Below are 23,729 nucleotides of genomic sequence, written 5' to 3'. Positions count from 1 at the left end.
GACCTCGACCGTGTGTCAATGCTTCAACCAGAACAGTGTTACGTTGTTCTGACATCCATTTCTCAGCAGAGAGGCTCGGCTAAATGCTAAAACACTGTTTTCCCTTTCCTCTCACACACAAACTGGGTGACAAATACCGCTTGAATTTTGACTTTGTTTGTGTTCGTAGACCAGTCAAGGTGACGACTTTCACCTTGACAAGCCGATCAGAATTCTAATGTAGGTAGAAATACACATGATACTTGCAGCAGTTTACATAAGGCCAACAAATTGTGTGTGTGTGTGTGTGTGTGTCGTCCTTGCATGCATGCGTGTGTGAGTCGTAAGTGCTCGCGTGTATGCATATGTGTGTACGTGCATGTTTGTGCGTGCATTCAACTGTACATCTACATGTTGCAGTATGGTACAACTCAACTAAGGAAGGGATTCCATTCTACAGAGTGAACCCGTTGTCTTGGTGTGTGTCCCAGTGCATAGCCCCGTATCTCTCACTCTCTCATCCTCCAAAGATCAGAGAATGCTAGATGGATCAGTTCACTGAGACTCCAGTACATCAAGAAAGCAAAGGTCTTTACAGCAAAGACAATGTTTTATGCCTTAGCACCATTCATCTTTTAACTCCTGGGCCACCTCTGTAGCTTCCTCTTGACTCTTCTTCAATTCCCCCTTGTTGTAACCTTTTTATTTTCTGTACCCGTACAGTCGCTTATTCTATCAGATCGACCCTCCGAGGGGGAATTACACATAAAAAGAACAACCTTCTGTCATATTTTGCTGCTTTTATGGATTTTTGTTCTATTGAGTAATGTTACTCGGGGTTACGATTTCAGTAAATAATGTGCTATAGTGACAATGCATTTGCAGAGCGGATCAATTCTTGTTTGTCTGCCAGAATGTTGCTAGTTGGATAAAGTGCACCATTTGGACATGGTCCAATGTCCTGATTCAGATGTCTCACCCTGTAGTCCTAGAGCACTGTAGTCAGATATTCCACCCTGTCTAGTAGTCCTAGAGCACTGTAGTCAGATATTCCACCCTGTCTAGTAGTCCTAGAGCACTGTAGTCAGATATTCCACCCTGTCTAGTAGTCCTAGAGCACTGTAGTCAGATATTCCACCCTGTCTAGTAGTCCTAGAGCACTGTAGTCAGATATTCCACCCTGTCTAGTAGTCCTAGAGCACTGTAGTCAGATATTCCACCCTGTCTAGTAGCCCTAGAGCACTGTAGTCAGATATTCCACCCTGTCTAGTAGCCCTAGAGCACTGTAGTCAGATATTCCACCCTGTCTAGTAGTCCTAGAGCACTGTAGTCAGATATTCCACCCTGTCTAGTAGTCCTAGAGCACTGTAGTCAGATATTCCACCCTGTCTAGTAGTCCTAGAGCACTGTAGTCAGATTTTCAACCATTCAGTGACAGCATATGGCTCTTTGTGGTTACTTCAATATCTACATGTATCGTCCAATATCACTTTACAGTAAATACTGGTGACCACAGCCTCGTACTGAGCCAGAGAGGGAGTGACCATTCCTGGACAGGAAGTGTTGGTTTCCTATGATGGCCTAGCCTCCCCTCGCCTCCCCACGTCCCAGTCTTCCTGTCAGACAGGAAGCCTGGAGGAAATATGGACTGACCAGGGGTTTCACTGACAAACATTAAATCCTAATAAAACGGACAGTCCTCAGCACACTCTCTCAGCTGAGGGAAGAAGGAAGAGAGAAGACTTTGACTGGCAGCCATGTTAGTTTGACAACTGGGTCTCAGGAGACAAGCTGCTTTCCAGAACTAAGGACATATGACTTCCCATTTCCTGTACAGTGAGGATACTTCCCTGAGAAATTGTTTTTTTAAAATCCTTCCACCACTCTCACATCATGCCCCAGGAATGGTGGGGTCATGGTGGTTTCCCTCCTCCTTCCTCTCCTTCCCCTTTCCCTTTTGACCTTTCTATTCAACCTTGTGTTGTTTGATGTTGGGGTTTTACTCAGGGAATGTACTGACTGTCCTCTCTCTCTGCCCTCCCCCTTTCATCAACTCTCTCTTTCTGCTTCATCTTTCTCTCTCCTCCCCCACTCTTTCTTTCTCTCTCTCTGTCTTTCTCTGTGTGTGTGTGTGTGTGTCCTCCCCTTCTCCAGAGTGCAGGGATTTGATTGGCTCTGGCAGAGACAGGAAGCCCAATGCTCTAGTCCAGGTTGCTGTCATCGACCCCCGGGAACAATACCTGGTCTCCCACGCCTGCACAGAGATAGTAGAGGTAAGGCACACACACGCATATGCACTGACACATACACACACACACACCCTTTCACAAGCCACTTAATGCAGCTACCTCCCCTCCTTCTCACTCTCTCTTTCTCTCACACACACTCTTTTGCTATCTCACTCCCTTTCTCTGCCGGTGTTTGTTATTTTTACTGTTAAAGGGTCGCTCTGGTTCACTGGGTCTAAGTTGCTATTGCTGTTGTGGTTAACATGGAACCCAAACCGGGTGCGTGCGTGCGCTATCGTGCATAAATGTATTTTGTCCCCCCCACACCAAATGCGATCACGACACGGAGGTTAAAATATCAAAACAAACTCTGAACCAATTATATTAATTTGGGGACAGGTCGAAAAGCATTAACCTCTATGGGCTCGGTGCGTCCCACCTACTCAACAGCCAGTGTAATCCTGTGCCGCGATATTCAAATACCTTAGAAATGCTATTACTTCAATTTCTCAAACATATAACTATTTTACACCATTTTAAAGACAAGACTCTCGTTAATCTAACCACACTGTCCGATTTCAAAAAGGCTTTACAACGAAAGCAAAACATTAGATTATGTCAGCAGAGTACCCAGCCAGAAATAATCAGACACCCATTTTTCAAGCTAGCATATAATGTCACATAAACCCAAACCACAGCTAAATGCAGCACTAACCTTTGATGATCTTCATCAGATGACACACCTAGGACATTATGTTATACAATACATGCATGTTTTGTTCAATCAAGTTCATATTTATATCAAAAACCAGCTTTTTACATTAGCATGTGACTAGCATGTGACTAGCATTCCCACCGAACACTTCCGGTGAATTTACTAAATTACTCACGATAAACGTTCACAAAAAAACATAACAATTATTTTAAGAATTATAGATACAGAACTCCTATATGCACTCGCTATGTCCGATTTTAAAATAGCTTTTCGGTGAAAGCACATTTTGCAATATTCTGAGTAGATAGCCCGGCCATCACAGGCTAGCTATTTAGACACCCACCAAGTTTAGCCCTCACCAAAGTCAGATTTACTATAAGAAAAATGTTATTACCTTTGCTGTTCTTCGTCAGAATGCACTCCCAGGACTTCTACTTCAATAACAAATGTTGGTTTGGTCCCAAATAATCCATAGTTATATCCAAATAGCGGCGTTTTGTTCGTGCGTTCAAGACACTATCCGAAGGGTAAATAAGGGTCACGCGCCCGACACTTTTCGTGACAAAATTTTTTTAAATATTCCATTACCGTACTTCGAAGCATGTCAACCGCTGTTTAAAGTCAATTTTTATGCCATTTTTCTCGTAAAAAAGCGATAATATTCCGACCGGGAGTGGTGGTTTTCGTTCAAAGAGAGAGAAAGTTAACATGGAGTCGACTCGGGCACGCGCGCCCCGTCCCATTGTCCTCAGATCGACCACTATCAAAATGCGCTACTGTTTTTCAGCCATGGGCTGCAAAGCCACGATTCAGCTTTCTGGCGCCTTCTGAGAGCCTGTTGGAGCGTTAGAAAATGTCACGTCATGCCAGAGATCCCCTGTTTTTGTTAGAGATGATCAATAAGGCCATGAAATGGTCAGAGAGAGCGCTTCCTGTTTGGAATCTTCTCAGGTTTTGGCCTGCCAAATGAGTTCTGTTATACTCACAGACACCATTCAAACAGTTTTAGAAACTTTAGGGTGTTTTCTATCCAAATCAAACAATTATATGCATATTCTAGTTACTGGGCAGGAGTAGTAACCAGATTAAATCGGGTACGTTTTTTATCCGGCCGTGCAAATACTGCCCCCTAGCCCCAACAGGTTAAACATTTATGGTGATTTAGCTAGCTAGCTTGCACTTGCTAGCTAATTTGTCCTATTTAGCTAGCTTGCTGTTGCTAGCTAATTCGTCCTGGGATATAAACAGAGTTGTTATTTTACCTGAAATGCACAAGGTGCTCTACTCCACCAATTAATCCACACATAAAATGGTCAACCGAAACGTTTCTAGGCAACTTTCATAAATTAGGTGCATTACCACCACTGACCTCGTTCGTCTTCAGTCACCCACGTGGGTATAACCAATGAGGAGATGGCACGTGGGTACCTGCTTCTATAAACCAATGAGGAGATGGGAGAGGCAGGACTTGCAGTGCGATCTGCGTCAGAAATAGAACTGACTTCTATTTTAGCCCTTGGCAACGCAGACGCTCGTTGGCGCGCGCGAGCAGTGTGTGTGCGCAATAATTGAATAATATAGATTTCTAAATGTATTTTGCAATGATCGTGCATGCGACGCGAGCGGTGTAGTCAGCCTGTTAAGTATATCTCTCTCTCTCCTACTCATTCTCTTTCTCTCATTTCCTCGCTCCCTTTTGTTCACTCCCTCCCTCTCTCTATCTCTGTCTCAATGCAAGGGCTTTATTGGCATGGGAAACATGTTATTTCTCTGTCTTTCTCTCTGATTTGTCTCAATCTGACTATCAGAGTCAGTCAACTGCAGTAGCAGACTGTCTGCGTGTGCCCACTGTGTGTGTGTTGAGTCTCTGCGCTCCATACAGTCTCACGGAAGTGTCTGTGCCCTCTGACCTCTGGCATGCCTCTTTTATTGCCCTCAGAGCTGGAGTGTCATTACTATGGCAACAAGAGCACAAGTGTTTTCGGGGCAGCGGCAACATCTGCCCCCTGTCCCGGGCTGGAATACCCACCTAGAACACCACACGCACACACACACACACACACACACACACACACTGGTGTAAAGTACTTAAGTAAAAATAATAAATCATGTAAATGAGGTCTGAGTGTGCCCCTGGCTATCTGTAAATTAAAAAAAACACAATTGTGCTGTCTGGTTTGCTTAATATAAGTCATTTGAAATGATTTAAAATTAATACTTAAGTATATTTCAGTAATTACATTTACTTTTTATACTTAAGTATATTTAAAACCAAATACTTAAAAAAAAAAAATGTAATGTGTGACTTACACTTTTACTTGAGTCATTTTCCACCATTGCACGCACACACACTCACACACACACACACACACACACACACACCTCAACAAATCAGTCACTCGTCTTTCCCTTTCTTCCCCCCTCCTCTCCGTCAGACTGAGGGCTCATGTGAGAGAACACGAAGAAGGGTTTATCTCTCTCTTATCTAGCTGATTAAGCAACGGGAAGTTTTACTGTTTTCAAGACAGTCCCTTCGTCTCTTACTGTAGAAACTCCATAGAAGATAAAAGGAGTCCTCGTCCTCCACTCACTCTGGGTCTGGGTCCAAGTGGAAAACACAGGATGTGGTGCAGCAGTAAGCAGTACAGTACGGCTCAGCCAAGCTCACTGCTGCAGGACTAGTGTGATTCCATCGCTGTGATGTGACTTGTTTTGGAGAGGGATCTGAGAACAACATGGACTGTTGCTTTCGGCTTCTCAAGAGGAGGGTATGTATGGATACTGTATGTATGTAGCTGTGGAGATCTCTTCTGATCATACTGTTGACGTGTCTCTGGATTTACAGTCGCATGGTATTGTAAGTATTGAACTAGACGCAGTGTAACTTCTGTATCTGACTGGTCGATGTATTGGAATGACTAGTCTCTCTAATTCATTACGTATCACTGAACACTGATAGGGATTTTTTTGGGTGGGATCAACTTGTATTTATTTTCAAAGGATAACAAACAAGAACAAAGAGCATCAGGAATGGTTTTACAGTAAGAGACTCAACAATAACACTAAACTGGCAGTACACCGTGTGTGTGTGTGTGTGTGTGTGTGTGTGTGTGTGTGGCCAGCCATAGGGAGTCCCTATACTACATTGTTTAATTGAGCTCTGTCTGTCTGTCCATCATTCCTCAGTGCTGCAGCTGTTCCTTCAATCACCTCTCTGGTTAAAAGGGGAAAGGCCCTATGTGTGTGTGTGCATGCTCACACTCATGTCTATGTATGAAGTGGGAATATGTCAGAGACAGGCCGGCTGCCGTGTGTTGTTCCCAGAGGCACTGGTGTCCAACAGCTGGGTCTTACCAGACTGGCAGCTCCCGCTATGCCTGGAGACAGACTGGAGACTGGTGGCCTGCTGCCTGCCCCACCTCTTTCTCTCTCACCCCCACACATGTGATCCGGGTGTTATTGAAGCCTTACAGAGCAGGTGTTTCCTTATCCTGAACAGTCCATCTTAGGGCAGTGTGAAGCCTTTCATTTGAATTATTTTTGTTTGAAACATTGGGCATAAAGTTAAATAAACAAATATAAATATAAGCAGTAGAAATCAACAGACTTCAAAGCAATCTGTCCTATCAATCTGTCCCTTCAATCTGTCCCTTCAATCTGTCCCTTCAATCTGTCCCTTCAATCTGTCCCTTCAATCTGTCCTATCAATCTGTCCCATCAATCTGTCCTATCAATCTGTCCTATCAATCAGTTTTATCAGACATGTTGGGCTCAAGTGTAAACACTACTAAAATGCTATTGGAGATCCCCTCTCTCCATCTCTAAGCACCCAGAGTGGTGTGGGTTATATACTGTACCTCTGAGAGAGGAGACAGACAGGACAGAGAGGGTGACATTTAGGCCCCACGGTAATCTGTTTGTCTATGGGAAAATCTTATTCTGAAAGCCATTACCTCCAAGGGCCCAGGAGTGGCCTTCTCAAAAAAGGGATTTGACAGCATGCTGTGGGGCCAAGTGCCCAGTAGGATAAAACAAGCCTTTCATGTCATGCTAGTGAAGCGAGGTGTGTGTGTGTGTGTGTGAATATGATGAGAGGGTCAAGGGAATGGGTGAGAGCCAACTGTCTGAGAGAGCCTCCTGCCATGGAACGATACCCTCCACACACACACACACCCTCCACACACACACCCTCTAATAGTGTAATGCCTCACCCATTCCTTGGAGGTCTGTAACCCAAAGGCGCCGAGAGGGGCGTCACTGTCTATATACGCAGCTGTCTCCCCTACTGCCGTAGACATACTGCCTGACTGGCTGGCCCATTGACTGACTGTCTAGCTACTTCTCTCTGAAGTACTACTGCTGCTACTCCACTCTACCTGTTTGTACCGCTGTGTGAATTTGGCTGTAGATGGAGTTGCCAAACATGCTGGTAAGTATGAAAGAAGGCTATTCAGTTCAGAATGTCTTGCCGAGGGAATTTGAGGTGTGTGTGTGTGTGTGTGTGTGCATGCATGTGAGCACTCAGCGAGTCTTTGATTTGCCCTTGTATTGCATGCTGTACCAGAGTATTCATTTCCCCTTGTTTTACCCGCTGTACCAGATTGTGTGTGAATGTGCTGCTACAGAATGCCCACATGCCCCTCAAAGCATGGTAGCATGGTATCTGGGTGGCAGTACTGGGCAACACTGTATACTGAGAGCATGGGAGTAGAGTACTCTCCAATGGATTAGTGTTGTTTTCTCTCTCCCACTGCTTGGTGTTAATACAGGGGATGAAAACATCTAGTAGACTAGGGAGGAGAGGGGTTTGTGTAGAGGTTGGCTCGTGAGGAGAGAGGTGTGTGTGTGTGTAGCCTCATGTCTTGGCTGCCGATCTGTAACCACAGGTCCTTCCACAGTCTACATCCCTCCAGTACTCCCCTACTGTATCAATGGGCTTACTGTGTTAGGCTAAGATGTGTTAGTTGTTAGTCACCTTGGATAAGGATGTCCACGTAGTCAATAAAGGGACATGTAAACAGACTGGAGGCTTCTATCGATCTTTTGTTGAGGTGACTAATCTAAGCGATTTGGGTTTTCCTTGCCGACGACCGTTGCTACGGCGGAATGCAGTACTGGAGACAGTGGAGACGTTTTTCATGTCGACAGATTATCGTTAGGGTGTTTACGGGATGCGCCAGGGCTGAGTGTGTGTGCTTTCTGAGTGTGTGTGTGCTTTCTGAGTGTGTGTGTGCTTTCTGAGTGTGTGTGTGTGTTTTCTGAGTGTGTGTGTGTGTGTGTGTGTGTTTTCTGAGTGTGTGTGTGTGTGTGTGTGTGTTTTCTGAGTGTGTGTGTGTGTGTGTGTTTTCTGAGTGTGTGTGTGTGTTTTCTGAGTGTGTGTGTGTTTTCTGAGTGTGTGTGTGTGTGTGTGACAATGCCTCCATGTGCTTGTTTGTGTGTGTGTGTCCGCGTGCGTCCATGTGTGTGGGTACTGATTGTGAGTCCAGCCTGTCCCGGGGGCCTGCGTTCCAGAGCCACCCATCAGGGCAGGGCAACAGGAAGAGGGAGCCCCTGATGTAAACACCAGTTTGCTTTGAACACGTAAAGCTTCACTACACCAGGGTATATACAGACCCAGTCAGGGTACACATTATACCAGGTCACAGTAGGCTCCATAGGCCTCTCTCCTGGCCGGGCCTGGGGCCCTATAGGGGGGACTATGGTGCTTGGGGTCTTGTGGGAACTTGGGTGTGTTTGTGTGTTTAGGCTAGCGGAGGTGATGCATCCATGTGTCTGTGTACAGTACCAGCCCTCTATGGCAACAAGCTCTCACAGTCTCACTGCAGAATCAGATGTCCAAGCCACATTTCTTTGGCATTCACTCCGTAATCGTTAAGTTAAGGATTGGCTTTAAACAAAAAAAACTTCATGGTTAAGTTTAGGCATTCATTCTGAATGGTTAAGTTAAAGGGATACTTCGGGATTTTGGCAATAAGGCCCGTTATTTACTTCCCCAGAGTCAGATGAACTTGTGGATACCATTTTTGTATGTCTTTGTGTCCAGTATTAAGGAAACTACAGGTTGTTTTGCGAACCAATGCTAACTAGCGTTAGCGCAAAGACTGGAAATCTATGAGAAGTCTACCCATAGACTTCCATTTATTGCGCTAACACCCAGGAGCAGTAGGGAAGCAGACTGAGCACAGCTGTTGGCTCACTCATCCCTCTCTCTCTCTCTCTCTCTCCACCTCTCCCCCCCACCCACACACTCTCCTTCTCAATTTCAATTAATGTGCTTTACTGGCATGGGGAAACGTTTGTTTACATTGCCAAAGCAAGTGAAATAGATAATAATCAAAAGTGAAATAAACAATAAAAAATGAGCAGTAAACATTACACTTACAAACGTTCCAAAAGAATAAAGACATTTCAAATGTAATATTATTTCTCCCTCATGTTCCTTCTCATCCTCTCTCAGGGTAGCAGAGACCCGTTGTTCCTGACAGGGGTGACCTTCCCTCCGGAGTACCCTGCCAGCCCAGAGACGCTAGTCAAGCTCACCGTTTACGATGTGAGAGACAAGGCCCGCGACAATGTAAGTAAACCGCTAAGTGTGTGAAGGGGCTGAGGGGGAGGGTGTGTGCTGGGGAAGGAGTGTGTGGGGGGAGAATGGGCAATGCCTCAAATTGTTGTTTTCTTTGCTGTGCGTGCCGAAGGTCTTTCTTTTGTGTGTGTGGTTTTGTTTATCTGGCTGCGCTGCAAACACTTGCACGGCGGTAGAGAACAGAAGTTGGGAGGCCTTGAGTATGGGTGATCTATCATGTTGTTACGCATTTGAAGTGAAGTTACAGGCCTTCACATTGAGTTCTGTCTGTGTGGCATGAACTGGGTCAAAGGAGAACTGAAAGCAAGAGCGAGGCCTTTGGTGATCTTCCCATGGGAATACATACCCAGAGATCAATGAGAATGGGGATAGCTCTAGACATGGAATTCTGAATGTTGGTCGGTCTGGGTCTTCTGGTTCAGAACCCTTTTAAAACCGCCTACAAATCATTTAATGGGTTCTCCAATATGAAACACTTTAGGCTTCCCTTGGATACTGGCTATGAAGGATTAATTAGCTATTAAGGCTATGGGTTACTTACTCCACGATGATGTCATAGCTGTTGTATGGATTCTACCACTACAGCACTGTGACGGCACCACCTGGAGCACTGGAGCCAGAGGGAACAGAAAGATCTGGAACAGCGACATCATAGCTATTGTATGGGCTCTATTTAAGCAATAAGGCCCGAGGGGGTGTTGTATATGGCCAATATACCACAGCTACGGGTTGTTCTTAAGCACGACGGAATGCAGAGTGACAAGATACAGCCCTTAGCATATTGGCAATATACCACAAACCCCAGAGGTACCTTATTGCTATTGTGAACTGCTTACCAATGCAACTACAACAGTACCAATAAATGATTTGTCAAACCCGTGGTGTACGTTCTGATATCCCACGGCTTTCAAGCCAATCAGCATTCGGGGCTTGAACCACCCAGTTTATAAAGTGCGTTACAGATGCCACATGGTCACCTAGCTTATGTAAACGTGTATCTCACTGCTACACACACATACAGTACACATGGGATACATTCAGTCCCTCTATGCCTCTGACTTGTGGCTATATCATATCCATTGTAGGGATTCTATGTTGTCATACTGCCGATATCACAACATGTATTTCACACCTACATATGAGATCATAAAAGTATATAAACTGTTAGTTGACAAAGAGACAACTCGAACTGGACTTCACTCAGGTTAGAAAAATAGGTTTGTTTCACTCTTCCTGAGCCTCAGATAGTGTAGACTAGTTGAATCCAGCTGCTCTGTAAAAAAATATAGCGCGTTAGCAACTTGCTAACAACCCCTCAAGCCGGGGATCTAAATGATGCAAACTAGTTCCTTCTGAGGTCTTCATGTAATATTGATGGAAGACTACACCTGTGTGAGCCCCAACACTGTTTAAACTCTACAATACCTTCACCGTGTAAGACTCGGTTAGACACTGGTCATGTCAAGCAGTCAGTCGCGTATCCCAAGTGGTAGAGTTCTGTTAAAAATGAATGTCGACTCGTTCGTGGCCACACAAAGCTAACGCCTTGATATAAAGATGTTTTATAGATGCCTGGTAAAGGCATAAGCTGTGTTATATCTGGGAATGGTTGGCGGGAGTTCATTGCCCAGGTCGCTTTGGAGCCTATGGGTTTTATAGAATGTTCTGGTTCTTTGGTCTGTCTTTGTTGAGGGATGAAAATGAAGTGAATTTCATTGTTTACCGCTCACAAATGGGAGGAGTCACGAACCTTATTGAGACAACATCATCTTGGTCTTTTTGGTACAGCTACTGTACTTGGATGTACGTTATAACCTCTGCTTTCAAACCTGATCGTAAAACCCAACCATCCATACAAGCATACCAGCATCATCCTTCATTCCATTTCCTAAAACATCCATAATAATCTGAATCCATCCAAATACAGTAGAACAATGTTCCCTCTAATTGGTTGGGGCACTGAGCAAATTTCAGGTCTTGTGAGCAGAATTCTGTGCATCTTCTGGCCCGCGTTTACAGTGAACACTGAGGCTGTACCTTTTTAATGTTTTAGACAGCCACAATAGCCTATTGGCTACTATTTGAGCATAACGTAGGCCTATATAAGCGGCCTACTAACAAAACCAATGGAGCACTTCTTAACATTTCCACATGGAAATAGCTTTTGATTGCTATGATATATCCTACAGTAGCCTATAGGTTGTGTTCAATGCAGGCCTACATTGCATCAGACGTTTAAAAAGTTTTTACATGAATCAACTCATAATTTGTTACTTGGTCTGTAACACCATGGGCCAAATAGGTGACAGAGTTGTATGATGTAAGAAACCACATTACAAAATAAAATACCACACAGAGAATTAGACCATGTAGACTACCCTCTGCCTATTGGCTTATTTCCATATTCAAGCCTGTGTAAAAATACAACACTGCCCCATTAATTAAGACATAAACAAGCTTTTTACCTGACTCGGTTTTTAAAGACAACTTGAAATGTAGCCTACACGTTTTGTGTTCTTGTAGGAAGCAGTAACTCCCCATTGAGGACCAATACTTACCTATAACTTGGCTAATAACTCACTATAACTAGTAAAAAATATCAACAAATGTGCGCTCTGATCTGAAATGCGCATTCGCTGCAGGTGATTGAAAGACCGCTTGTGGGCTACCTGTCAATAGAATACTCCGTTACGCTCTGCTTACAACAAAATCACAGACAATCTCACGAAGTTAGATTTGTTTTGGTTTGTTGCACTGAAAAGGGGCTGATATAATATTGATTCGATCACAGAGAAAAACGTTGATCCGTAAAGCGCATGGAAACTAATGTGGAGAATTCAGTGAAGTTCAATCTCGTGCGTCTCTTCGCGCCACGGACACGCGCAGTTTAGAGGGAACATTGCAGCAGAATAGAATCAGACGGAGTATTCTGCGTTGCTGTGGAGACTGTCTCCTGACTGGGTCCTGACATCCTGTCAGGGTTCCTACTCACAACACTTCCATTCACTCAAAATAGTCCGCGCGCGTCAGAGGTGGTTGTTATGGCGGCCGTTGAAGGTTTTTTTTCCTCATGAGCATGACCTTATTTCTATTACAGCATATTGGATTACTGTCATTCAGATTCCATTCACCAAGATCAATGTAACAGCGATAGGTTTAGGCTGCTACATGATACTCTAATTTTCCCTATACCCATCATGAGGTTGCTACAACCTAGCCTATGAAGGAAAGTTTACAACGTAGGTGCACACAGGTCCAGAGAAAAGGTGACAGATGGTGACACATGGACAGACAGTGACACATTCAATACCGCCTTGTACACTCTTGCCTTCATCATTAGTCCAATAGTTGCAAATGAGAGTTTCTATTGGACAAATTCAGGTATGTTTATCCCTGTTTTGTTGCGTTTGCTTCTGTTTAAGAAACATTTTTCAACAGAATCGGTGTTCAGCGTAAACACAGTTCACTTTCATAACAGCCACGTTGTATTCCTTCTTGTATCTATGCGCTCTCCTCCTCTCAGCTTTTCTCTTCACTTGTGGACTTTAAGGCACAACACATCAGCTGTATGTGACCAGGTGAAAAAACCTTTCCAAGCCAAACCATATCATAACCGCTACACACAGCCTACATCGTTGTCGACCACATTAGCTAAAGTAACGTCATAGTCAACATAGCTAATAGAACTAACGTGTTAGTAAACCCACTACATGCAATAACGTTACAATGTACAGTCAGTAAGCAGTTTAGCACTTACACCGGCGGGCAACGGTGGCAATAAATGAGTAAAAACCAAAAGCTTAACTTGACTTGGATGAGTTCCAGTGTTGTTGGATAGTCATAGCCAGCTAGCTAACATAGCATCCTTCTGTTTTAACAGGGCGTTTGAGTTAGCTAAACTAGCTAGCTGCATTTGTTAGCTAAGTAAGTGAATCTGAAAGTGAAAAAAATATCCTCTTTCTCGTGTGTGTGTGTGTGCGTGTGTGTGTGTGTGTGTGTGTGTGTGTGTGTGTGTGTTGCTTCTTCATTTTGGAAGAAATGAATTTGTAAAAAAAATGTGTTCAACTAGTCAACTACTCACCACATTTTATGCACTGCAGTGCTAGCTAGCTGTAGCTTATGCTTTCAGTACTAGATTAATTATCTGATCCTTTGATTTGGTGGACAACATGTCAGTTCATACTGCAAGAGCTCTGATAGGTTGGAGGAGTTGTCATAATTACTGTGTAAGTCTATGGAAGGGGGTGAGAACCATGAGCCTGCTAGTTTTTATATTGAACTCAATGTACCCAGAGGAGGATGGAAGCTAGCTGGCATCCGGCTACACCATGGAGTGCTGTGAAGGCTGCTGGTGTTGAGGCTACTGTAGACCATTGCAAAATAGTGTATTTTAATAAATTATTTGGTGACGTGACTATGTTTAGTATCATTTTATCTAAAAACAACAACAACAACAAAAAAAGGGTTTACAATTTACATTTTTATGAAATTCACTGAGGAGGATGGTCCTCCCCTTCCTCCTCTGAGGATCCTTCAATGGTGTGTGTGGGCTTGTGTGTGTGTGCCCAGACTGTCTTGTCTGCTTCAGGACAGGCCCTCCTGTGCCTTTCAGATCATTCCCTCATACCTCTAGTCTCCTCCACTAGTTGTCTCTAGTCTCCTCCTCTAGTCTCCTCCACTAGTTTCCTCTAGTCTCCTCCTCTAGTCTCCTCCTCTAGTAGTCTCCTCCTCTAGTCTCCTCCTCTAGTAGTCTCCTCCTCTAGTCTCCTCCTCTAGTAGTCTCCTCCTCTAGTAGTCTCCTCCTCTAGTAGTCTCCTCTTCTAGTCTCCTCTTCTAGTCTCCTCTTCTAGTCTCCTCCTCTAGTTGTCTCCTCCTCTAGGTTCCTCTTCTAGTCTCCTCCTCTAGTTGCCTCCTCCTCTAGTTGCCTCCTCCTCTAGTCTCCTCCACTAGTTGTCTCCTCTTCTAGTCTCCTCCACTAGTTGTCTCCTCTTCTAGCCTCCTCTTCTAGTCTCCTCCTCTAGTTGCCTCCTCTTCTAGTCTCCTCTTCTAGTCTCCTCCTATAGTCTCCTCCTATAGTCTCCTCCTATAGTCTCTTACTCTAGTCTCCACTAGTTGTCTCCTCTTCTAGTCTCCTCCTATAGTCTCTTACTCTAGTCTCCTCTAGTTGTCTCCTCTTCTAGTCTCCTCCTATAGTCTCTTACTCTAGTCTCCACTAGTTGTCTCCTCTTGTAGACTCCTCCTCTAGTCTCTTACTCTAGTCTCCTCAAGTTGTCTCCTTTTCTAGTCCCCTCTTCTAGTGTCCTCCTCTAGTCTCCTCCTCTAGTTTCCTCTAGTCTCAACCTCTAGTCTCCCCTAGTAGACTCCAACCTCTAGTAGTCTCCAACCTCTAGTAGTCTCCAACCTCTAGTAGTCTCCAACCTCTAGTAGTCTCCAACCTCTAGTAGTCTCCAACCTCTAGTAGTCTCCAACTCTAGTAGTCTCCAACCTCTAGTAGTCTCCAACTCTAGTAGTCTCCAACCTCTAGTAGTCTCCAACTCTAGTAGTCTCCAACCTCTAGTAGTCTCCAACCTCTAGTAGTCTCCAACCTCTAGTAGTCTCCTCTTCTAGTCTCCTCTAGTTTCCTCTAGTCTACTCCTCTAGGTGTTTAACAATTTTACAATAGTCTCCCCTCTAGTCTCTAGTCTCCCCCTCTAGTCTCTAGTCTCCCCTCTAGTCTCTAGTCTCCCCCTCTAGTCTCCTCTAGATTCCTATACGTCTCCTCACTCGCCCTACAGAGTACAATTGAGGACTTTCCCACTGGACACACACTGTTGTTTCCACATAATTTCAATCTAATTACGCTGAACCAACGTAGAATAGACGTTGAATTGACGTCTGTGCCCAGTGGGTTGACTGAGTACTGCTCTCAAAGGAGACTTTGGTATGTACGAATCTGAAGGGAGAGACAATATTATCATTTCTAAAACGTCAACTTCTTTTCTCCCCCCTTTTTGGCTTGTCTTTTACAACCCTTTTTTGAGTCGTCTCTCGTCTTTCCTCTATTAGTGGTTTTCACAGCAGCAGTAGCTACAGTACAGTGGTTCCAGATCTTTCTCTTCCCTCTGGCTCCAGTGCTCCAGTTCTCCTGTAGTGCTGTAACATACTAGATGTGTTGCTCTGCTGGGCTTGGCTCAGCTTGTACAGCGCTAGCTGCTTGTCTTGGTCTCATTAGCCAGTGTGTAGGTGGTACGGCCGTGACCCCAAACACGAGTTGACACCCCGCATCAGCCACCCTGGTACAAATGGGAGCCGATCAGCCAAAGCTCCAGTAATTTAATGTCACATTTTTGGTGATAGAAAAGAAAAAGAGCGATTTGGAAATGTGGAAGAATGTGTGTGTGGGTGCATTTGTGAGGTTGTGTTTACAGATGAGCAACCAGCATTTTACAAGTCGTATGCAGCTCGCAATTCATTCCAAAGGCGAGCACGTCACCGCTTCTAGCGTCGGTCGCGAAAAAGGTGGTTATTTGACAGACCACTAGGTAAACATCAAATAAAATCTCCGGCGTCTTAAATTGGCCTGACGTGTGCTATCTGCATGTCCACTGCAAGGGGTTAGGTTGGTCATTGAAGGGGAAAGGAGAGGAGGACGAGAGAGGAAAACTAATGAAGCAGATCTTCTAGATGAATCCCTTAATATTCCAGGAGGAGCAGAATGTTACATTTCATACTGGGGTGATTTCCCTTCGCCCCCGGCTTCCAAGTTGTCGGAGATGTGCATTCCGAGATGAGCCTGGGTGCTGCTGCAGTGCTGCCGTGAATACATGAGGGGACGGACAGAGCAGATGGAATGGTAAGAGGTAGCGTGGAGGTGGAGGGGGGGGGGCTGTTCTCTCTGACTGAGTGATCTGCCCCCAGCCCTTGTTGTCAAGGGTGACGGGTTACCCAGAATTACCCAGATTTCCTCTGTGTATAGCTGAATCCCATGGGCATTAGATTGTACATTCCGATCATGTCCCCACTTGTTCAATTAAACCTCTACACGTCAAGAACCCCCCCCCCCCCCCCCCCCCAAGAAGTGTATTCAGATGATTCCAGATGATTCCACTCCATCCAACACAACATATTGCTGGACAAAATGATTTTAGGGACTGGGAAAGATATTCCGTACTCCTCGTAGGCTGGCTTCATAGGTTTGGCAATTTAGACATTTGAGCCAGCAACCTCATGATTTCAATAGTGTTTCTTGCATAATAGATATTATTTCTCCAGAGTACATTTTTCCTCGTACTCAAATTACGCGAATTGCACAAACAAAACCTAATTAGACTATTCGATAACCTTCAGTAATTTATAGAGAAGATGCACAGTGAACTCAGACGACAGATCCAGAATAACAGACCAAAAGCCTACGACCCGCAAAGACTCAAATTGGAGGGGAAGAGAGAGAGCGACCGAGAGACGAGGGTTCGTGAACAGATCTGTGGCCAATTATTTCACAAAGTGCAGCGCATCAGAGAGCACTTATCAAAGTAGAGGGGGAGAAGAGATAACGACAGGCTGAGATGGAGGGCGAGAAAGCGAGGGAGAGAGACGAGTGAAAGCATATGGGAAGAAACACAATATTGTTTGTATGCATTGTTGTGCGTTGTCTGTCCCGCAATCTGGAGCTCACTTACCTTGTTGAAGAAGCTCGGAGACACGGAACACCAAACTAATATCGAGAGCAGGAGCTTCTTGTCGGAATCAAAGCGATTACCCAGCATCCTCTATGGTCTACGAAGATAGGATGGAAGCCTGTAGATTGTAGTAGAGCCCTTGTGTGTAATCATAGGCTCATTTATCTCTACGTCTGGCCTCTATGATGTAATGAACATGTAATGCGGTTTTCATTGTGTGTCATTGTAATCTTCAGGCCGTGAAGAGGGGATTTGATTGGGTTCTGTGATGTGTGATACACAGTACCGTGGCGAACAATAGAGAAGCTCCTCTCTGCAAAGTATAGAAATGGGGCGTGTCCTGTCATTTCCATGAAGACGCCATAACGTATTCAAATACAGAGCTTTTTACTTTATTGCTTTAATCACCGTTTAAGATGGTCGTCCCGCAAACATTGACAAGCACGCACACGCACCAGCCTTTATACTGTCATTCAAGTGACACCCTTGAAGGTGTAGAGAAATACTTATTATATCCAGGATGAGTACAAAGTAGCAGGGAGGGTACTGATCAATATGCTCAACCCCGTGTCAAAGCAGCAGAGACACAGGAGCAAGGCATGCTTACGCTCACCTATCCTCTCCTCTCTTCGCTTTATAGTGTGGAGGAGAAGCCCTACACCGTGACTAGCTGTAATTCACATCAAGTAATGTGGACATTAGCTTCACGTTCCTTCACTGGACAAGCGTCAGAGTGTAAGACATGGCTCAATGGCACGTATGCTTGGCATCGTGCAATATGCCAGTCATTACAGGGCCTGTCCTTCCAATGTACCGGTCATTGTCTCTCCTCTTTTAACTGACTTTTAGATAGTAGTTATAGCAATTCCCTAGGCTCTCTATTTCTACAGTCATCTCTCCATGTGACCCAAGGGAATCATTGCTGATGCACTGACAGTCCTCCCCTAGTTTAATCCTCCCTGTCAATAATCATCATGTGTCAATGGGGTGACGCGGCACTTTTTTGGGTACGACAACGACTTTCACCTGGGTGTCTGTCAAATCTGGAGCGAACCAGCTTCTTAAAAACCTCTTAAGGATCCACCCCTTTTTTCAATTTTCACTTAAAATGACATACCCAAATCTTAACTACCTGTAGTAGGACCAGAAGCAAGGATATGCATATTCTTGATACCAAAGGAAACCCTTTGAAGTTTGTGGAAATGTGAAATTAATGTAGGAGAATATAACACATTAGATCTGGTAAAAGATGATACAAAGAAAAAACAAAATGGTTTTTTGTAGTTTTTTTGTACCATAATCTTTGAAATGTAAGAGAAAGGCCATCATGTATTATTCCAGACCAGATTTTGGCCACTAGATGGCAGCAGTGTATGTGCAAAGTTTTAGACGGATCCAATGAACCATTGCATTTCTGTTCGAAATGTATCAAGACTGCCTAATTTGTTTATTAGTAACTTTTCAAGTTCACAACTGTGCACTCTCCTCAAACAATAGCATGGTATTATTTCACTGTAATAGCTACTGTAAACTGGACAGTGCCGTTAGATAAACAAGAATTTATGCTTTCTGCCCATATCAGATATGTCTATGTCCTGGGAAATGTTCTTGTTACTTACAACCTCATGCTAATCACATTAGCTCAACCGTCCCGCGGGGGGACACCGATCCTGTAGAGTCAGTGTCAGAAGGAAAGAATGGATTTTAATCCCAGGTGTGGCTTCCAGATGATAATCTATACTTTTCTGTATACCTTGTCCAGGGTTGGGTTGGTTACTTTATAAATGTAATTTAGATTTAATTTTTTTATCCAGTGGATACATTTTCATTTGTCCTGGTCCCCCGTAGGAAAGGAACCGACAACCCTGGCGTTGCAAGTGCCATGCTCTATCAACTGAGCCACAGGGGACTAGTTACCTGTCCAAAATTATAATCAGTAATGTAATTTTGGGATTACCCAAACTCAGTAACGTAATCTGATTGTTCAGTTACTTTTAGATTAATTTCCCTTAAGAGGCTTTAGAAGAATACAAAAATGAATATTACCAATTTAACAACATTTATTGCAGGATAAATCACTGTTGGTTTACATAACTGGCCATAAATGGATGTTGCATTTTACTTTATGTAGGCTTCTTCTTACCAATTACTTTCCACTACAGATAATAATATGGTTAGGTTATATCTTTACATTAAAAATCAAAGTCTGTCAGATTTCCAGTCGTTCCAATTCATTTAATACCCCTTGATCTTCAAGAATAGGACTTGGAAATATAGATTAGCTAGATTGTTTTACCTGAGCATAAACCCAAAAAACGAAGGACTTATTAGCTTACTCAGTTTGTGATTTAGTTGTCATGGAGGACTGATTGGGCTAACTGCTTCGAGTTGAAAAAGAAATGCTGCTCTCATGGATTGACATGAATGACAGGAATGAATGCCTTATGCTGCATTTGCTATAAACGTATCGTTTTTCTGGTGACACATTGATATCTTGATCATTTGCAGCTGTTTAAGCCTATCGAAAGTGTGCGAGTTTGAGCATGTGTCCGTTAGGCCTATGGAAATTTTTCTTTTAATCAGAACAAATTATATTGAGCAATAAAAGCCCCGCTCGGGGTCTTCTTAAATTCAGCTGGTTGTTGACAGTATGGAGCACAATGCCATGGCATAGTTTAGAAGGGAGGAACTCCCTCAAACCTTTAGTCCATAGGCTGGGATCCGCACTATGCAGCTGTTTCAAGAGCGCATTTTTCACTGGCTGTCCACTGGTCACAAAAACAATACATGATGAGCAGCATAAGCTTCTTCAATTCAAACATTATTGGGTTAAAGTACACATATACACATATACTGTACAGTACAGTTGTGAACAGCCACCCACAACAACCACAATCCATGAGGCGCAAAATAGCTATTGAGAGAGCAGCAGTGTGATTCATACTAATGCACTATGTAGATATCTGTAATAAGTTAGATCTGTATGCTGTCGTTCTTACCTCGAAGCGTTTATTCAAGCAGTTGCACCATTGGAAGACATAGCTTGGACCGTAACTACAAAAGCCTGTCCCTGCTCTTTTCCTGTGACGTATCGAACACGTTTGGTGTGTCATCATAGTGGTCTCTGACTTGTGGTCAGACTCGCTCAGGCGTAACAAACTTAAACTTGTGCTTTTTTCAAATCTGATTTGAATGTCATTTAAAAAACAGAAAGTTGTCCAATACATTTTTTTCTGTAACATTGTTTCTGAATTTAAAAGTAATCCTAGAAGTAATCATCTAGTTTTTCCAAAAGTATCTGTTATGGGATTGCATTATTTTCTGGTAAAGTAACCGATTACAGTTGCACTTGTTTTGTAATGAGTTACATGTAATTTGTTACTCCCCAACCCTGACCTTGTTAAACTAGTATTCAATGACAAATCCTTCAGTAAATGCTAATGGAGGGTGGATAAAGCCAGGTTTAGGTTTAGGGTTGGGTTAAAGTGAGATTACTCTTTGAATAAAGTATGGTGGGAGGTTAAAGTACGTTATCATCCCAGGCTTCAGTTGTCATGGCCTCACGTCAATGTAAGAGACAGCTAATTAGAGGGCTGACTTGTGTTTTACTCGCTCGCTCTCTCTCTTTCAATTCAATTTAAGGGGCTTTATAGGCATGGGAAACATGTTTACATTGCCAAAGTGAAGTAGATAATAAACCAAAAGTGATTTAAATTTTAAAAAATTACAGTAAACATTACTCTCAAAAGTTCTCTCTCTCTCTCTACTCTCTTCCTTTCCTCTTCTATCCATCTCCCCCCTCTCTTTCTGTCTCCCTCTCTCTCTGAATCATATTCAAAGTGGATCTTACTAGCGGTTGCTCTTCAGATCTCTCCAGAGGTCAGCCTGTGTTAACAGCAGACAGTTAACAGCAGCCGGTAGACAGCAAGCCCTCCCCACTTGCACCGCCACTGGACTGTCAGAGATAACACCTAGACATTCAGCCCCACAATCAAAGAGACAGGGTCAATAGAGCCAATCAAAGGGAAATACCAAGGAAAGAGCTATGCCGTGATAGGGCGGCAGACCAAAAGGCTGTTGTGACAGATAAGGGGGACTGACTGTCATCTCAAGGCTGAAAGGAAGCAGTAAGGTGGCCTCCTCCTCCTGTTCCCTCGACACCAGTCCTCCTCATTGTGTCAGTGTCACTGTCGGGTTGAAAGGTAGAAATCTAAAGGGTTCTTATCAGAGCTAGTTGCTTAATGAGTGACATCTTGACAAGTGAATGTGCCTCCTCTCTCTCTCTATCGGTGGCCAAAGATCCACTGCATAGGTAGATGTGATGGTTTCTACATATCAGTTTCTTAGGCCTGAGGAGATGAGGAAATAACGGGTGGTGGGGGTGGCCACCGTCCAAGAACATTCTGCCTAATGCTGACGGGGAGAAATGTCATTTTTTTTAAACTGCATCTCCAGCTAGAAGCTATAAGGGAAGAGTTGCAAAGATGGAATGTAAACATGTATCTGGTGCAACAACCACCCTTTGGCTAGCCTGGAATTGGAACGGAGTGTGATTACTGTGCTGTATTTGTAACAGCCCCTGACTATGGTATCGTTTCCAGGGGAGAAAAGTATGTTACATGATTATAGGGAAGTACACGGAAGAGCCACACTCTCTATCGTCCGGTGCTTTCTCTCCCCTCCGTCGCCGCCAGTAAATAATCGTCACTTATGCTGCATTTCATTTCACACCGTAGCCCGGACAGCCGCTGAGAAAGATTGCTTTTGATGGATGGCACAATTACATTTCTACTGTGTTGTATTTACCCTCCCCAAACTGAGAGAAACAACTGAATTTTTCACCTCATTTTTTTTTTAATCCATCACACACACACACACACACACACACACACACACACACACACACACACACACACACAGCAACACACACCATGTCCCATATCCCATCATCATGATTTGTTATTAATTCTTCCATGTTCTTCAGTGTGTTGACTTTATATTCTCTCTCCTCTCGGGCCTTGCTGCAGTACGATTCCTTTGTAATGGTCGGTCTCATTAACTCTGAGGGAGAATCCATAGAGGGGAAGGGGGAAATGTAGCCTACTTCCTTGTTCCTCTGTGACGATATGGTCAGGCTTGGGTTGAAGTTAGTCCGCTATGTTTTAGACCTGTGTAGACTGGTTTTGGTGCTGCTTGCTGGCAGTGTTAGACTGTGATGCAAGCGCTATAATCCGTAAAGACATTTCGAGAATATTTGTATTGAAATATAGTTCTATTAAAACTGCATACAGTATGGAGAGAGAGGGAGGGAAATCTCCAGTTATTTGTTTACTGGTACCTAACATCAACTTGCCCATGCTCGTCATTGAATGATATTGAAAAGGCTGTATAATGTTACATGAATCTGGCATCTATCCAAACCTGAATGCAATGGGCTCTTTATAAGTTAAAGATAAATGTGACATCGCAATGAAATGTCCCTTCGCAATCAGAGCCCAGATGTGGATAGACAGACTTTCAAACCTGAATGGATAAACTCTTCACAAGTTAGATAAGTTTGACATGGCAATGAAATGAAGCGTCCCCGCCTTTTGTGTCTTCGCTATAGCTACCGAATACAAGATATGAAAAGAGACGACGTGCCTTCAAGCTTTTCAAAGTTCTCTTCAACGTCTGCCTTTTTCCATTAAAAAGAAAATCCCGTTAACTTTATAGCGCGGCTGTAAAAGTGTTGAAGGCAGTCAGACGAGCACTGTTGACAATAAGGAGAAGTAAAACTGCCTCCATCCGGGAGAGTGGAAAGTTAAAACTCGCTAATGCGTTTTTATTGAAGCCAAAGCCTCGTCTGCCGTGTCAAGCTAACACTACGCTTGCCATGTTACTCTGAAAAACCCCAATCGCAAAGAGGGAAATATTGCATTTGAGTGGCGTCAAAGAAAATACTCCAGAATGTTAACTAAATTGTGTAACAGTCCATGTCGAGTCTTTCGAGACTTCATTTGTTACGTCTCAATATAGTCTTGGTGCATCAATATCTCTGGTTTGTTTGTTAAAGACAGTGAAATACAGATTGCCTAATTGCATCACCTTCCTGTCTACCCATAAAACAACTTGAAACTCCATTTCTTGGACCTCAATCCAGCCTTGACACGTCTGTATCTTCATCTTGTTTGTTATAGGAAGTACACGATAATTGCATCACCCTCCAGTCTGCCGTGTACACAATAATAAAACAACTCATTCTTTGCGTGCATATTTAGTTGGAAATGAAGTGTTGGTTTTATTTGGTGGGTGTGTGGGCAGTCGGATGGGGAAATGCTGTTAGAATAGTGCCACGGCTATTAAAACCAGTGGAGTAAATCTAAACAGGGGGCAGTAATTAAAATATGCTGAGTGAATACAGATGTCTGTCGGAGCCGCCACAAGGAGATGCGCTTCCCCCTCCGGTCCAATGCTAATGCAATCACAGTGTCCAAGCTGATAAAGTCATGTACAGAAAGGAGGGGTTGGCCTTTATCTGGGTGACGAGAGTTTCTAATTAGAGTAGACGTAGAGTAAAGGATAGA

At 43.7% G+C, this 23,729-nt stretch overlaps 1 protein-coding gene across 5 annotated transcripts in view; it reads left to right on the top strand.

The window, feature by feature from the left end:
- Positions 1 to 23,729, top strand: part of LOC115191775 (type II inositol 3,4-bisphosphate 4-phosphatase-like) — a 206,949-nt gene that overhangs the window by 33,044 nt on the left and 150,176 nt on the right. For 2 of the 5 annotated variants that reach the window (XM_029749680.1, XM_029749679.1), the window contains exons 3-4: positions 2,134 to 2,252; positions 9,380 to 9,496. In XM_029749680.1, coding sequence (XP_029605540.1) covers positions 2,134 to 2,252; positions 9,380 to 9,496 — 236 coding nt within the window. Of the gene's footprint in view, positions 1 to 1,665; positions 1,816 to 2,133; positions 2,253 to 5,634; positions 5,691 to 7,219; positions 7,352 to 9,379; positions 9,497 to 23,729 lie in introns of those variants that run through there. The other 3 variants (XM_029749681.1, XM_029749682.1, XM_029749683.1) reach the window with 3 other exon arrangements.

Source organism: Salmo trutta, chromosome 4 (assembly GCF_901001165.1).
Source record: "Salmo trutta chromosome 4, fSalTru1.1, whole genome shotgun sequence".
Taxonomy (NCBI): Eukaryota; Metazoa; Chordata; class Actinopteri; order Salmoniformes; family Salmonidae; genus Salmo; species Salmo trutta.
Note: the sequence above shows the minus strand (reverse complement) of the source record. Positions and strands in the feature narration are given on the sequence as shown.